The sequence below is a fragment of the Peromyscus maniculatus genome, chromosome 21, assembly GCF_049852395.1.
Source record: "Peromyscus maniculatus bairdii isolate BWxNUB_F1_BW_parent chromosome 21, HU_Pman_BW_mat_3.1, whole genome shotgun sequence".
Classification (NCBI taxonomy): Eukaryota; Metazoa; Chordata; class Mammalia; order Rodentia; family Cricetidae; genus Peromyscus; species Peromyscus maniculatus.
Window position 1 is genome coordinate 37,092,846 of NC_134872.1, and position 15,597 is coordinate 37,108,442.

Sequence of the window (15,597 nt, forward strand, 5' to 3'; positions counted from 1 at the left end):
AGCTCCTATCGAACAAAAATGAAATGGTACATGCTTTTCTGATAGTATAAATTACACTTCAATCCTCATGTTTTTTAATTCTAGAGAGAGTTTATCCAGTTCTGTAAGACTTTGTACAGCATGTTCCATGAAGACCCAGAGGAAAACGAGCTGTACCAGGCCATCGCCACAGTAACCACTCTGCTACTGCAGATAGGAGAGGTGGGCCAGCGAAGCAGCAGCTCCGGAAGCTGCTCCCAGGAATGTGGGGAGGAGCTGCAGGCCTCAGCTCCTTCTCCTGAACAGGACTCGGTTTTTGCTGAGACTGGGAAGACTCCCCAGGACCCTGGGGCCTTTCCTGAGGCAGGGGAAGGGGACTGGACTGTCTCCCTGGAACACATCCTGGCCTCCCTTCTCACTGAGCAGTCACTGGTCAACTTTTTTGAAAAGCCACTCAACATTAAATCCAAACTTGAAAATGCCAAGCTCCATCAGTACAGTCTCAAAGCTTTGGAAATGAGCCACCCACCACAGCCTGAACTGAAGCTGAATAACCTGTAGCCAGGAATTGTCGGGGAACACACTGGAGCCCACCACACCAAAGCACGGACTGGACTGTTGTCAGTCACTGTCCAGATTTCGGTCTGAGTTGAGTATGTGGATAACCAACCTCAGAGCCACGGCCGGGGAATTGCTGCAACTCTCACACAGTTCTATTTATTAGGAGGTCGTCAGAGGTGGAATGCCCTTTACACTGTGACTATCAACTTTGCTGAAACCAGTGTTTCTGCTATGAGCTTATCCTTTGATGGACAAAAAGATGTCACAGTAACCAAGAGACATCAACCCCAGGCTCATGTACCACTGGTAATGGGAGAGGTCAAGAGACAGGCTCACCTCCAAGATCCCAGAACCATTGTCTGCACAACTGTATTTGGCTTTTTTTGCACTAATTTTGTTTCAATGCTGGTAATTGAAACCATTTTAATATATTTCGTTGTAATCACTTTGTATGTCCTCCCCAAAACAAACCATGCTTTCAATGTTGCCCGCCCCTCCCCCCAGTTTTTAATAAAAATCTTTTTTTTTTTGTACTGACTCTTTTAAATTAAAAAACTGAACCAAAACAATAGTACTAAGGAAGCAGGCAGTTCGAGTGAGTTTGAGGCCAGCCTGGTCTACAGATTTTTCAGGACAGCCAGGCATGTTACAGAGAAACCCTGTCTTGAAAAACGAAACAAAAAAAACCTTACGCTGTCTTAAGGGTCTAGCATATTCCAGGAAATGCAATGTAGTGGCTGGTAAAGACAGGTTGTCAGCTTTGGTCTTCTAGCTAAGGTCAATTCCCGGGACCCACACAGCAGACTTTCAGTGTCATGTAACAGTTCTAACCTCAGTCCTTAGTTTTAGGCTCACATACACACCTGGGACTAAAGCGAGACCCTACTACTGTAGTTTCTTTGCTAAAAGCCACACAAGCCAGACATGGTGGAACCTGCCTTTATTTCCAACCCTTCAGAGGTAGAGGTACACAGATCTGAGGTTGAGGCCAGCCTGTTCTACAGAGCAAGTTCCAGGACAGCTAGAACTACACAGAGAAAACTATCTTGAAAAACCAAAACCCACAACTCTAATACATGGATTTCTGTGAAGAGAACACGTCACACACATAATTCGTTTCCCATGTCCCCAGCGCAGTGGTTCTAAATAACTCCCAACAATACCAAAGACTCCACCGGTGGGACAGATAACAAAAAGGAAAACCAAAACCTGAAGGTAGTTCTCCAACTTTATTTGACACTCTGTGGCTTAGTTCTCATCCACGTTGACTGTCTGCAGATCTAGAAGGAAGAAGCGACAGGCAGTCAACACCCCATCTCTAGAGCACTTGCACAACACTCCACTCTCACATGAACGTCACTATTTTGCATTCCCCCACACCAGACAGTTTTACATAAAGGTCTGATAATTTTGCCTGCCACTCATCTCTTCACTGAAGAAAGGCACCTAACATTTCATGAACAAGTTTTGGGTTAAAGATAATAGTAATTCCCTGTTATAATTTGGTGAAATTGTGGAAGAGCATGGAACTTACTTTTGAATGTGGTAACAGGTACGTAGGTTACCAGTGTGTAGAGTTTGTTTGGTGAGTCCTCATCCTCATTACGTTTTCTGGACAAACGTACACGGATACGGTATGGAACATTCCTAATAAGATATAAATGTGTCATGAAGGTCAATGCTTGTCAGGAACCAGCTACTAGTGGCACTCACATATCTATTCCTGCTTCTAATGCTCTGATAAACACTTTTATCTCACCTTGAAAATATACCCAGGTGAATGAGCAACAAGCTGCTTTCTCAAGATGCATGCTTGTTACGATATATTAAGGCAGCCACCAATAAAAACCAATTGTTCTTAGGCAGAAAATGGCTGTCGACAGAAATAGCCACTAATTCAAATGAAAGGCACCCACAACCCTTCCCTTTCAGAAGCAGTGCAGCTCAGTTATCTCCTTCCCTCACCATCTCAGGATGTGCTAGGTGTTCTTAGGCCCCAGATTCCCACAAGGCTCCTTCTCATGTCCCTGTGACCCCACTCCCCTTACCCCAAGGCAGGTACTGTAGTTCCTTGTTGGATAATCTAATATAGCCCCACTTTAGAGGTTGCAGGGTTAAATACTGCCAGCAGCAAGCAGCACCCCCTTCCTACTTACTCCCCCCTTCCAGGGGACTTCCCAACCTCAGCATTATTTACAACCCTGTTGGATAAACCTCTGTGAGAACCCTCTCATATTATAGGACATGACACAAATCAACCCCTGGGCAGGCAGCAGGAGGATCCTTTCCTCGGGGCTGGCCAGCACCTCAGGCTCAGAACCACCGCTTTCTCTGAGCTTCTCATGCTCCCAATGGAGCGCTTCCACGTCCCAATCTCTCCCAGATCCCATCAAGCTCTAACACTGCTCTCTCCCTTACTTACAACAAATGACACGAGCTTAGAGCCACTGTCCTTTATATTTATACTCCACATCTGGTAACCAAACTTCTGAATTTGTCACACGGACTATGCAGAAGGAATAACTGGCATCATCGTCACAAATATAACTTCAGTACCTTATTCCTTTGGCCCAGACGGCTTTATTGAGCCTGGTATCAATGCGCACATCTGGAGTACCCATCTCCTTCATGGCAAATTTCCGGATTTCTTTGAGTGCCCTAGGGGCACGTTTCTTGAAGCCCCTGAGGTTCAAAACACAAGGATATAAAATTAATCATAGATTACACATAATATAGAAATGCATGCCCTCATAAAACAATCGAAGCAGTCAGAAACACATCCTTACAAGCATGAAATGTCCAGGACCTAGCACCAGCACTTGGAACAAGAAGTTGAAATAAACACTAGATATCCCACAATCCAAGCACAAAGTGCCATGCTTTCCCAATTTATCATTCACAAACGTGGTCTACTCTCACAGCAGTCCTGAAATGCTGGGGATTGGAGAGATGGCTCAGTGGTTAAGAAAGAAAACTTGCTTTTGCCAAGTACCCAGATTTGGCTCCCAGCATCTATATGATGCCCATACACACAGGCAAACATGTACAGAGAAAGGCAGCATTCTGTGGAATCACGGCAGCCATTTACCTACATTTTATGCTTTCAATGAAATGAACACAAAAACCCAAAACGAGCTGGATGTGGTGTTGTGCTCCTTTAATCCTAGCATCTGGGAGGCAAAGGCAGGTGGATCTGTTTGAATCCTGTTTGTAGCCTGGTCTACATGGCTAGTTCTAGGACAACCACAACTACACATAATAGGGAGCCTGTATTTAAAACAACAACAACAACAAAAAAAAAACCACCGAACTTTCTAGGGCATGGAGATGGTGCACACCGATAACCACAACACTGGAAGCTGGGCAGGAAGACCTCAAATCCAAAACCACCCACACAAAGTCCAGTTGTGTCCAGCACCTGTCAGGCCCACTCCAGGCGAGACACACTGAATTGCTTTCTCCACTCTACCAGCCTGCTCCCAAACAAGCCCACTTGACAACATACCTGGAAAAACAGGGTTAGAAATAACAGCAGCCGGTCTAATGGACCGAGCTCGCGCAAGCAACCCATCAGGTGGTATCAATTACAAGTACCAAGAAGGATGCACCAGGAAAGAGATGGAGCATTGAGCAGTTCCAATAGAAACAAGATGCTGCTGCCCTCACTTAAATGCACAATCAGACTGGATCTCAAGAGGGCAGAGCCAGCATTACCAATAAAATAGAGAAAGCCAGGAGAGGAAGACAGCAGGGAGCAGGTTTGGTTTGGAATGGAAACCAATGACATTACCAAAGGAGAGAGAGGCTGGAGAGCCTCACACAGGGCTTTTGCAACAAGGTACAAAATGTCTGAAAACCATGCCCACCCACAAGCACCTTTCATGAAAGAAGGACCCAATACACTGGGCACTTAAAAAAACCACCATCAACTCAAAACGTTTTTCGCCTCTCCCGCTTTGGTCAACTTGGGAGGGCAGGGCCCGACAGTGCTCACTATGTCCCAACCAGAGGTTAGAATGTACCTGATCACGAGCAGCATTCACACACAGCAGACACCCCACACGGGACAACACAGAAAATGTCCACACACATTTCGACCCAGCGAAATCTGTCACAAGAGTCTGAACAGGCAAATCCAAGAAATCCTGCTCTAAATGCTGGCATCTGAATGTATGTAGATAAATCGTGTACAAAGGGGAGTACGCACCCCAAATCATTCCCTGTAACTGCCTCTTTATAAACGCACAATCGCCGTGGGTCTTGACCATACACTGCACTGTAACTTTGGTAACCTACGTGCCTCTTAGCATTTCCAGTATTACAACTCGACCCGTAGTATGGGTCGGAGGACGAACACAATCCTCTTTCACATTTGGGGCTCAGCCATTCGCAACTGGCTAACCTCCTGCTGCACAGAAATTATTAAAGGTTTCCCTTCACAAGCTTTTACTTTTAGTGGTCCCGATTACAAAAACACTCGTTTTAGCCACCACCAAGCTTTCCCGAGTCCGCTGATGCCTAAAGTTCAAACACAACCTCCCGGCCCTCGTTACTAACCGGTACCGTACACCCCAAACCCTGCACACCTTCAAAGTACACGCAGTCAGACTGGGGGAAAAAAAAAAAGACAACCCCAAACCAAACCCGCGTGCTTTCTAAAGCCCAAGTCTGCAAGGAGCAATCAGGCAACGCTCGAGAGTGACAGCCAGAAGCCGGAAGGGGCTCGCGGGCCGCGCCGACCGACCATGGTACTCACACTCCATGGATGCGCTTGTGAATGTTGATGGTGTATTCTCGGGTCACCACCTCGTTGATGGCAGAACGGCCCTTCTTCTTCTCGCCACCCTTCTTTGCGGGAGCCATCTACATGCAGGCGACAGGAGGCGCTAAGCAGGCAGGGCAAAACCCCGAGCCGGATTCCCCCGCCGCCGCCACCACCACCTCCACCACCTCTCAGAATCCGCCCAGGGTTGCCCGCAGCCGGCCCTGCCGGTCCCCGGCCCCGGAAACCCTGCGGCTCGGCCGCTCTGAGCCCCGCCAACTTGTCCTCCATCGGCCCCAGAGCCTTCCGTCGGCGCAGGCCCTACCGCCCCGGGTCGTCGAGCCGCCGAGCTCGGGTCGGCGCGGAACGAACCCCACCAAGCCGGCCTGCCCCGCGCCCGGAGAGGATGGAGCCGGATTTCGGAGCCGGGACCCCGCGGCCATACTTACTCTGCCGGGCCCAAGCTGGAAAGGACGGGCGCGAGGGCTTGTGGGAAGGAAAGCCCCGCCGCAAGTCTGACTTCCGGGTCGCCGGGAGGCGGGGAAAGAGGAAGTGTGGCGAGGGAAGGTGGAAGGGTAGGCTGTGATGTAAATACGGCGCGTCGGAGGCGGGGCGAGCGGCGTGGGGCGGGGCCGGGGGCGGGGCCCGGGCGGGGTTGAGGCTGCCAGTCTTCTGGCCATTTGCTGCGAACAGCGTCCTTCCTTCCCTGTGTGATGGGTTTTCAATCTGAACCCTGGGAGAGCACGGCCAGCAAAAAGAAGACACTCTTCTGCTTTTCGAGTTCACGCACTCATTCAATCTACACTTATTGATCTATTAATTAGGTGATGTGCTTGTCAGAAGGGCCCAGGTGTGACTGAGACCACAACCAAAGAGCTTATTTCCCAAGTCGAAAAGGTCCACGTGAACACCAGGCACTTTTGTGGGAAAATCCCCGAGTCCAAACAAATCCAAACAACCTATCCATTTGGGGTTTCAGCAATGGCACGTTTCAGGATCTCACAGACAAAAAAAAGACAGGCAGGTAGAGACTCTACGGTCTCATCCGAAACCTAGGTCTCCGCCTCCTTTGGCTAAGGGGTGCTGTCCTTACGGATTCCCCAAAGGCAGGACTTGGGGTGGACAGGCAAGCTCACTCTCGGATCTTATTTATTATGTATACAGCATGTATGACTGCAGGCCAGAAGAGGGCACCAGATCTCATTACAGATGGTTGTGAGCCACCATGTGGTTGCTGGGAATTGAACTCAGGACCTCTGGAAGAGCGGTCAGTGCTCTTAACCTCTGAGCCATCTCTCCAGCCCTCAAAACAATGTCTGAGTGAGGTGGTGCATGCCTGTGATCCCAGAACTTTGTAGTTGAGTCAGGAGATCAGGAGTTCAAGGTCATCCTTGACTTCAGGGTGAGTTTGAGGCCCGCCTGAGGGGTGGGGTAGGGGAGGTGTGGTGATAGTAGCCTAAACACACCTCATAGTATCTGAAGACTTCTCCATGGGGCTAGGAGGAAAGGAGTGGCCCGGCTCTGTTCCAGTTCTTAGTGGGGTGCAAACACTAATGGGTTCGATGGGAATGCAGGTTGGTACAGTCACGCTGGGCTGAGCTCCAGTGCAATCTCCAAAGCTGAGCCACTCAAAAACATTTTAAAAGGAAGCCGGTGTGATATACTCAGGACACAGAATAGGAGGATAGCAAATTAAGGCTGAGGCTACTCTAGGCTACATAGAGGCTAGCCTTGGCTACACAATGAGACCTGATCCAAGGACGGAGGGAGGGAGAGGGAAAAAAAGGGGTGTGTGAAGAGAATATGAAAATATGGACTTGGGGATGTAGCTCAGTGATAGAACATTTGCTGACATATGCAGGCTCTGGATTTGATAGGCACAGACCCTCCTCCACTACAAAAAAGGAAAGCAGCCTGGTGATGTAAAAGGTTCCAAAAGGCTGGGGCTGGGAGATTGGTGAGGAGGATGTTGCTATGATACAACAGAGATGGGGTCTTGAGCAAGTCAGCAAAGAGTGGACCAGAAAAAAAAGGCACAGACAGCATTTGAAATGAAAAGCGGTAGTTCAAGTAACTTCATGTGGGATGGCAGTTTAGGAGAAAGACAATATTAGATGAGAATTACGTTAGAAAGGTAATCTATCACACAATGTATGATCTATTAAACAGGCAAAATCAGTGTGATCCTGTGACCTTTGTGGGTCTCTTCTTAGCAGTGTACATTCTCGGAGATGAGTCATCGACCATGTTCTTTGCTGCGCAAACATTGTAGTGTGTACATGCTTAGGTGCTTCAGCCTATTACAAACCTAAGCTGTAGGGTGTGTGTGTGTTCGTCTATGCTGTCCATCAGTGACTGCCATCATTGAGCAGTGCATGGCTGTATATACTTTCAGCTCTATCCCAACAGAATGAGCCAATGATAGGAACTGAAGCCTCACGATTACCCAATATCGCTTCCCAGATTCACTCTAAGCACCAGATTTTAATCTTAAATTTTTTTTTAAAGTAAAAGAGGATCAGGAGGGAAGTTGATCCCATACTTTGGGGTAGAGGGAAAATAGATAAATAGACCATGCCTCTGATGTTCTAGAGAGAAATCTGGAGTCTGGTTTTGGAAGGGCTTTGCTAACAAGAAGAAAGAGAAGCCAGCTCCCACTTGGTTAGGGTGTGATAACTTGAGCACAGAGATAATAATGGTTAATGAGAAACTCTGAGTTTACAAAAGCCCATGAGTTCATGACTTCGTTCTAAAACATAGGTAACTTATGGAGTCAATAAACCAGACATGCCCATGGCTGATTACAATTCAAAAAGAAAATTTCTTCCCCTACTCCATTTCTAATGAGATCTTCAACAGAAAAACAAAGTTTTTTATCTGCATAATTCTGACCACGAACAACATTTCTCTAGATGACACAAATTAGATATTTTTTTCAGGATATTAATGGCTGACTTTGAGATCTTCAGGCTACAACATGAACAGAAATTAAAGTAATTTTTATATCACTAAAATTTTACCAGGACATTTTGGCAAGAGTGCAAAAGTCATGGCTAAGAACTGCTTATTAAGTAGAGCCATAGTGACACAAAACTTTAATCCCAGCACTTGGGAGTCAGGGTAGGCAGATCTCTGTGAGTCTGAGGCCAGCCTGGTCTACAGAGTGACTTCCAGGACAGCCAGAGCTACACTGAGTTCCAGGAAAGGTGCAAAAGCTACACAGAGAAACCCTGTCTGAGTTCCAGGAAAGGTGCAAAAGCTACACAGAGAAACCCTGTCTTTAAAAAAGCACCAAAAAGGAAAACAAAACAAAAAAAAAACCCTGCTTAATAGTTGGTTCACATAGCTGGGTGTGGTGCTATACAGATTTAATCCCAGAAGCAGAGGCAGACAGATCTCTGTGAGTTCCAGATGAGCCTGGTCTACATAGAGAGTTCCAGACCAACCTGGTCTATATACGAAGTTCCAAGCCAATCAGAGCTATAAAGTGAGATCTTGTCTAGAACAACAATAACAACTTAGCATGCTGTTTGTACAAGCAGCGTTTTAGTTGTTAGAGACAGAATACGCTGCAGTTTTAGTTGGTTTGTAATATCTTAAACCAAGTATTCCGAGGTCACACTCAAGCTTGACTCTTGAACCAAGACACTTTATACTATTCCAGACAGTTAAGGTCATGGTTTTTCTGGAACAAAGATGTGGTTGCAAAATAACCTTTTAATGAGCAAAGCTAATGAATGAAGAGCTCAGTGATTACAATTCCCATGATGCATGCATTTAGTGGAATATTACACAATAAGAGTTTTTTGAGTTTATCCAAATTCTGAACATGTGTAAAATTCAGGCAGAACGAAATTAAATTAGGAGCACAACATACTCCACCCTCTTTTAATGGCTTCCAGCTAGACACTTTTAGGATAATGAGTAGACTACGGCCATTAACAATCTTGTTCCACTTAGGAGGCTAACCACCAATTAAAGTATGACTACAATTAAATGATAAATTCTTTTCCAGAAAAACCAGATCTCTAAACCTTAGACAATGTTAAATTAAGACAAAAAAATAGGTTATTGAGTTCCATCCAAACTTCATGTTTTAAAAACAGGGTTCACTTCAAGTTCTTCAAGAAGTAAATATTCCTCTCGGTGGATGCAAAATATTTTGGCTTAACTACCTACCCCACCCACACCCTCAGGCATAGAGTAATCACAGATACATGTATCCAAGATCGGTCCTTTAGCTAGAGAGCCAAAAAGGAACCGGCATCATTTTACAGAAGAGAGCGACCTGTCTTACAGACCTGTCTTAATAGAGGACCGCAAGGAACATAGCTCCATGAAGTCAGCATGTTTGGAAAGGGAGAGACCATCTTGGTGGTCCCCAAAGGCACTCAGGTAGTTTTCACAGGCAACTTAGCAATCTGGGGCCCCCATCTGCATGGAGCTATGTGTACAACCTTCTCCAAACGAAGAGAGCAGTCAATCCTAGTAACCCCTAGCAACTCCCTAACAACCTTTGGGGATCCCACCCCCACTCTGTGGTCAAACATGGAACATGTCCTAGAACTGCAGGCAGTGAGCCGATTCAGACCAGGCTGGTATTCAGTGCACATGCAATGAGGCAACCTGTGTCCACCAAGTGAGCTTTCAGGGAAAATCTCCTATTTACCATTCTGTGTCTATGCGTGATTGGACACACATATGGTTAAAAAATTAGATGCATCATGAGAAAGAACATGTTGAGAGAACAAAGAGTTATATAACCCAAGCCCATCAGTGGAAACACAAAATCACCTAAGCCTCATCCTTGGCAACTAACTCCTCCCTCCGCGTGGGCTCACAAAATGAAGCTTTGCAAAGGAACTCAGGGCAATCGTGCTTGGCGCCTGCTGCTCTCTCAAAGCAGTGTGTCTATTCTGTATATTTACCGTGCTCTTGAATAAGACCCTTGCTAGGTCGCTATTTGTGTGTGCTTCTTCAGCTTTTTAACAAGACAACAAGAACCTGGAAGCACTCAGTGTAGACCACTAGAGTACCCTCATGTTAGCATGCTGGATCTTGTGACTGAGATGGCTGTAGCCGATCAAGACCTCGGACATGCTGCTATGTGCCTTCTCAATGGTGTGTATGTGTGTATATCTCACACATACCTCGGCACACCTACTTTGTTGGCATCACTGGTCTAAATGTTGGCAGTGAGAGTCCACAGGATCGGGCCTGATTGAATATGATCGCAAGCAATGAATGACTGCTTTGGTGGGTAGTATGTCCATAGTTTCTACAGGTTTCCTGTGTCCACAAGGTTGAGATGTTCCCAGGAACTTTTCCACGTTCTCATGTTCTCCTGTCTACAGTGAAACTGCAGTGAAAATGTGCTTTCCTGTCACAAGCTTTAAACCTTAGGAAACCGGCAGACTCACGAAGCTCAAGAACTCCATTCCAGTACCGGTTATTGTATTGTTTCCACCATACTGTAGTTCGGGTCTTGAATGGCCCCCAAAAGGCCCATGTGTTGAAACCTTGGACCTCAGCTCTTGGGTGTGCCGCAACCTTTAGCAGGTGGGGCCTAGTGGAATAAATTTTGGTCCCTGGGGGTGTGCCTGATCCCTTTCTCTTTCTTTGCTTCCTGGCCATCCTGAGGCGAGCAGGGCTGCTCTGCCATTCACTCATCCCGTGATGTTCTATGCCGCCACAGGCCTAAGCAACAGGGCCAGGTGAGCATGGACCGAAGTCCCTGAGTCCTGAGACCATGAGTCCACTTTGGAAAGTTTATCACCTCACTCACTTTATCACAGTAACAGAAAGCTGAACCAAAACTACATCTAAAGCTTTCAACATCTTGATTTTTTTTTTTTTCTTGAGGCAGGGTTTCTCTGTGTAGCCCTGGTTGTCCTAGAATTCATTTTGTAGACCAGGCTGGCCTTTTGAACTTAGAGATCTGCCTGCCTCTGCCTCCGGAGTACTGAGATTAAAGATGTCCACCACCATGCCTGGCTTCAACATCTTGAAATTAAAAAAACATAGCTTCCCAGTAAACCCATGTATGTGTGGATGTATAACACGGGACAAAGGAAATTGTACAAACTTGTTAATTTATTACAAAATGTTCACTCACAGAAAAACACAAGGAAACCTTTATACTTTTATATTTGGGAATGGAACTGGTGTCTCAGATACAAAATAATTTACACATAATCCGTACAATTTTATTTTTTATAGAAATAGGTCATTATTACAACAGCTGTACAATTCACTACACTTCCTCTTATAATTACATAAAATCTTCTCTTTAGAAACATCTCAACATAACAAAACATACAAAAAAAAAAAAGCAAAGTGCATTTTGAAAAAGGAAAATCCAATCTTCAGAATCATCAGGGAAGATCTGTGGAAAGATGCAGCGGCCTCACCAGGATGGCCAGCACGTGACTGGTTTCCTGGGAGACTGCAGCCGGCCAAGTTGCTCTGCTTGCAGACCCTCTTCCCTCGTGGTCTTAGAGGTCTCTAGGGAATTCTGGAATAGCTGTGAGATTGTGCTTTGCTCAGAGTCCACCTTTGTAGTTACAATCAGTGAAGTCAACAGGAATATCCAGTGTTCCGTTTAGGGAGGAAACTGACGACCAGAAGGGCGTGGTGGCAAAGAACCTCAACCCACCAGGGTTTAGGTCAAGGGTGTGGATCTGCAGCTTCATTAATAACAGCCTTCGCTATCTGATTGGTGGGCTGTTTTTGTTATTGTGGATTCTTAGGGAAGCCATGAGACCTTATTATTATTTAAAACAAAAACAGAAAGTGCCTAAGTTATTTCCCCCGTGTGCAGCTGTGCAAATTAAAACAAAAACCACCTTTTAAAAATAATGAAAATAATCTCTTTATTCTCTCTCTCCAAAGACCTCTAACTTAGTCCTTGACTGTAAAGGAAAGGCCGTCAAGAGAGTGAAGGCCAGCCAGGGCTTGGGACATGTGTCAGTCGGTAGAGTACCCGGCGCGCTCTCTCCTGGAGGCAGCGAGAGGTACTACCTCTGCAGATAGACCAGGAAAGGATGCCCAGAAGGGGGCACTTGGTTCCTGTCTGGTATGGCTGTAGCGGATGCCCGAGAACCTCAGGGCAAGGGAACCATGGCCAGTATTCCCGTTCTTTCCCCAGTCTGCCAGTGCCACACTCCAGACACGTTACCATAGGGAGTTCTGAAATGTATACGGGGTGTGCCAAAGCCATGTAAACCTTTCTTCCCGTTTTTCCCACGGCCGCTCCCTCCTCTTCCATTGGTTAAAGCTGGTTGCGTCTGGACTCCAGTGTCAGGGCACTATCGGCGTGGCTGCTGGAGACCTGAGGACTCGGACAGGCGGCTGACCCTGCGGGAAGGGCGTGGGGGCTGCGGCTGTGTGGGCTGGGTTGCGGCGTAGCCCAGGGTCCCGGGCTGCTGGGAGAAGTTGGAGAGAAGGAGCGAGTCCTGCTGCTCACTGTGCAGAGATGTTGGCGCCTGGAGCAGGAAAAAGGAGAAAAGGGGCTGAGTGGCTGGCCAGCCCCTCCACTCTTCAAGTGACTTCAGTACCCCCAGGTTTTGCAGCAGATGCTATCAGACTCTGTGACTCCCATCAGATGGCTAGGCAGTGGTGCATGCATGTGTGCATGCGCGTGCTTGATGGAGGGAAAGCCAAACTCCCCGACAGTACACTTGTGTGTCAACGCTAAATGGAAAGGGAGAAGGGTGGCTCTTTCTGGGACCATGGGCTTGGGGCTGAGGCTGCAGGTAAGGTTTCTGAACCAGAGAGAGGCACATGATCTATATATGTCGCGCGCGCGCGTGTGTGTGTGTGTGTGTGTGTGTGTGTGTGTGTGTGTTGGAGTCTGAGCCCACATAGATGGTGGGCAGGGAAGAATCTGCATAGACAGAAGTATACCCCTTAAGTAGGTTCCTCATCCTATGACTACTTCCAATACTGCCATTTTCCAGAACCTGGAAGGAGACTACGTGATTGGAGATGCAAAAGCTTCACCTAGTCAGTCCGACTTGGGAAGTTTCACTCTCATTTTCCACTCTTGCCTACATGTCCCTCTCCAATAGCCCAGTGCCCCAAAGCCACCTTTGACACTTCCCAGAGTACCTATCCATGGCTTTATGCTGGGCTGTCAGTGAAACCCCATCTTTTTATTTCTTCTCCTTCACTCACACTTGATATTTTCTTGATGGTCAGGTTCTGCCCAGAGATGCCTCTGAGCCTTCTTCCAGGAAGGCTTCCCTACCAGGTGCGCTCTCTCTGTACCATCAGAGGCCGAGTGTGTTCTGTGCTAGCCCACCTCCCTGCATGGCTCTGAGACCCATCCCAAGGCCACCAGGATGGCTGAAAAGCTCTTTGCATCTCTGCTTGGTACCTAGAATGCAGCAGGTATTTGCAAACTACTGCGGTGGTAGAAGACACACTGAGACCTTTCCTGTTCTCACATCCGGGCCTGTCTCTCTGCCTCATTGTTTCCCACGCCAGATTACTTCCCTATCCCGAGAACTGACAAGATCCACAAAGTCAGAGTTGACACCCACTATCACTGTGGGTACAGCCAGGGAGATTTGAAAATTATACCACAGCTGGCTTAACAGCTTTGGAATCAAACAGCATCCCAGATCTTTAAGGATGTTGTCTCTCTCCATCTCTATCTCACTCTTCTCAAGATGTCTCAGCCTCTGCACGTTGTCTTTTGCCCTCAAAGATGCCAAGCGGAGCAAGTGGGGTGGTCCTTATTAGGGGAAGTCCCACCAGGCAGGGTGAAGGATGAGTTGAGCTAGGGGGTGCTCTGGACATGTGTGAGGAGAAGATGGAGCCCTTTGAGAGCCCCAGAAGGGACATTGCCCCTACTGAAGGCCAGGCCAGCCACCCTTCCTCCTCTGGTGTGCTTGATACTTGCTTGATAGTACTTTTTACTTTCTGGAGAGTGTCTGTGTGAAATATGCCTCCAGTTTTCATGCCCAAACTTTATTTTACACATTAACATATTTACTAAAGCAGTTTGGTGGATCTCTAAATAAATGTGCTTTAATTTTATACTTCTCATGCACTAAAAAGTTTGACAAAAGCTGTCATTAATTTTTGACTTTTTTTGTAAAAATTTTAGCATATCAAGATGCAAAACTGATAAAAAAAATTACCTTTAAATACATATTCTCAGCATACCACCATACTGTTAACAGCATACTGTTAACCTAGTCTTAATTTTCATACTGTACATTAAGCATTCAAAGGAAGCAACTATGAACGTTTCTGAGGTTGTTCTCTCTACTAGGGAAGACAAAAAAGTCTATAAAAGTCGAGTGTGGAACTTGGCCTCTGCTCACCATGCTCGCGGGCGTCTCCCTCGGCCCGGTGCTCACCTACCTGCAGGTAGTGTGGGGGCTGCTGCTGCTGGGCCTGTGCTGGCTGCGGTGGTGCTGGCTGGGATGTGGGGAAGCTGGGGTGGAGTACCGCCTGGCCCATCAGCAGGACAGGGGTGGAGGCACCACTGCCGGCGGGGAGCGCATCTGGACTTGGGAACATGACCTGGCTCTGTGCGTACCTGTTTAGTTTCATGTAGGACAAATAAAACAAAAGAAAGACACACTTGACATGGTACTGAAAACGCCAACTGTAGGGACTGGAGAGATGGCTCAGTGGTTACGAGCACTGGCTGGCTGGCTGGCTGGCTGGCTGGCTGGCTGGCTGGCTGGCTGCCTGCCTGCCTGCCTGCCTGCCTACCTTCCCAGAGGACCTGGGTTTGGTTCCCAGCACTCATACGGTGATTTACAACTACCCGATACTCCAGTTCCAGGGGATCTGAACCCCCTTTACCTTCTACACATACTACATGCATGTGGTGCACAGATAAACATGCAGGCAAAATACCCATATAATAAAATAAATAAATAAATCTTAAAAAAAAAAACTTTACTAGCAAGGATGGAAAAAAGTGAGTCAAGAAACTTGGACATCAAAGGGTACTGTCCATCCGCAGAAAAGTAATTCAGGGTATGGGAGAAAAATCTCTGCCCATCATATGTCTGACGAGGGATTGATATTCAGGATATATAAAAGAATACCTACAGCTATATCACCAACATCCTATTAATACCCAAAGAACCCAAACAAAGTAAGGAAAAATGGCTTGAGCATCCAATGAAAAAATACAAAGGCTGGGGCTGGAGAGATGGCCCAGTGGTTAAGAGCACTGACTGTTCTTCCAAGGGACCTGGGTTCAATTCCCAGCACCCACATGACAGCTCACAACTGTCTGAAACTCCAGTTCCTGGAGATCTGACACTGTT

At 46.9% G+C, this 15,597-nt stretch overlaps 3 protein-coding genes across 10 annotated transcripts in view; 1 reads left to right on the plus strand and 2 right to left on the minus strand.

Annotated features, from left to right (window-relative positions):
• Window positions 1-1,070, plus strand: part of Tbc1d8 (TBC1 domain family member 8) — a 111,426-nt gene extending 110,356 nt beyond the window's left edge. For all 4 annotated transcript variants that reach the window (XM_006980422.4, XM_076557425.1, XM_006980421.4 and 1 more), the window contains exon 20: window positions 85-1,070. In XM_006980422.4, coding sequence (XP_006980484.1) covers window positions 85-540 — 456 coding nt within the window. In that variant the 3' untranslated portion in view covers window positions 541-1,070. The remainder of the gene's footprint in view (window positions 1-84) is intronic.
• Window positions 1,071-1,754: 684 nt separating this feature from the next.
• On the minus strand, window positions 1,755-5,889 carry Rpl31 (ribosomal protein L31). Of its 2 annotated transcripts, none has more exons than XM_006980417.4 (5): window positions 5,752-5,889; window positions 5,297-5,403; window positions 3,097-3,222; window positions 2,075-2,187; window positions 1,755-1,820 (listed from the first exon to the last, which is right to left on the minus strand). In XM_006980417.4, the coding sequence occupies exons 2-5, from the start codon at window positions 5,401-5,403 to the stop codon at window positions 1,789-1,791; spliced, it is 378 nt and encodes a 125-aa protein (XP_006980479.1). In that variant the 5' UTR covers window positions 5,752-5,889; the 3' UTR covers window positions 1,755-1,788. The 2 variants fall into 2 exon arrangements, with proteins under 2 accessions (XP_006980479.1, XP_006980480.1); XM_006980418.4 differs by having other exon boundaries at window positions 5,628-5,758.
• Window positions 5,890-11,375: 5,486 nt separating this feature from the next.
• Window positions 11,376-15,597, minus strand: part of Npas2 (neuronal PAS domain protein 2) — a 182,768-nt gene continuing 178,546 nt past the window's right edge. For 3 of the 4 annotated variants that reach the window (XM_015998926.3, XM_076557426.1, XM_006980456.4), the window contains 2 exons: window positions 14,675-14,852; window positions 11,376-12,786 (listed from right to left, as the gene is read on the minus strand). In XM_015998926.3, coding sequence (XP_015854412.1) covers window positions 12,610-12,786; window positions 14,675-14,852 — 355 coding nt within the window. In that variant the 3' untranslated portion in view covers window positions 11,376-12,609. Of the gene's footprint in view, window positions 12,787-14,670; window positions 14,853-15,597 lie in introns of all 4 variants that reach the window. The other variant, XM_042266687.2, reaches the window with a different exon arrangement.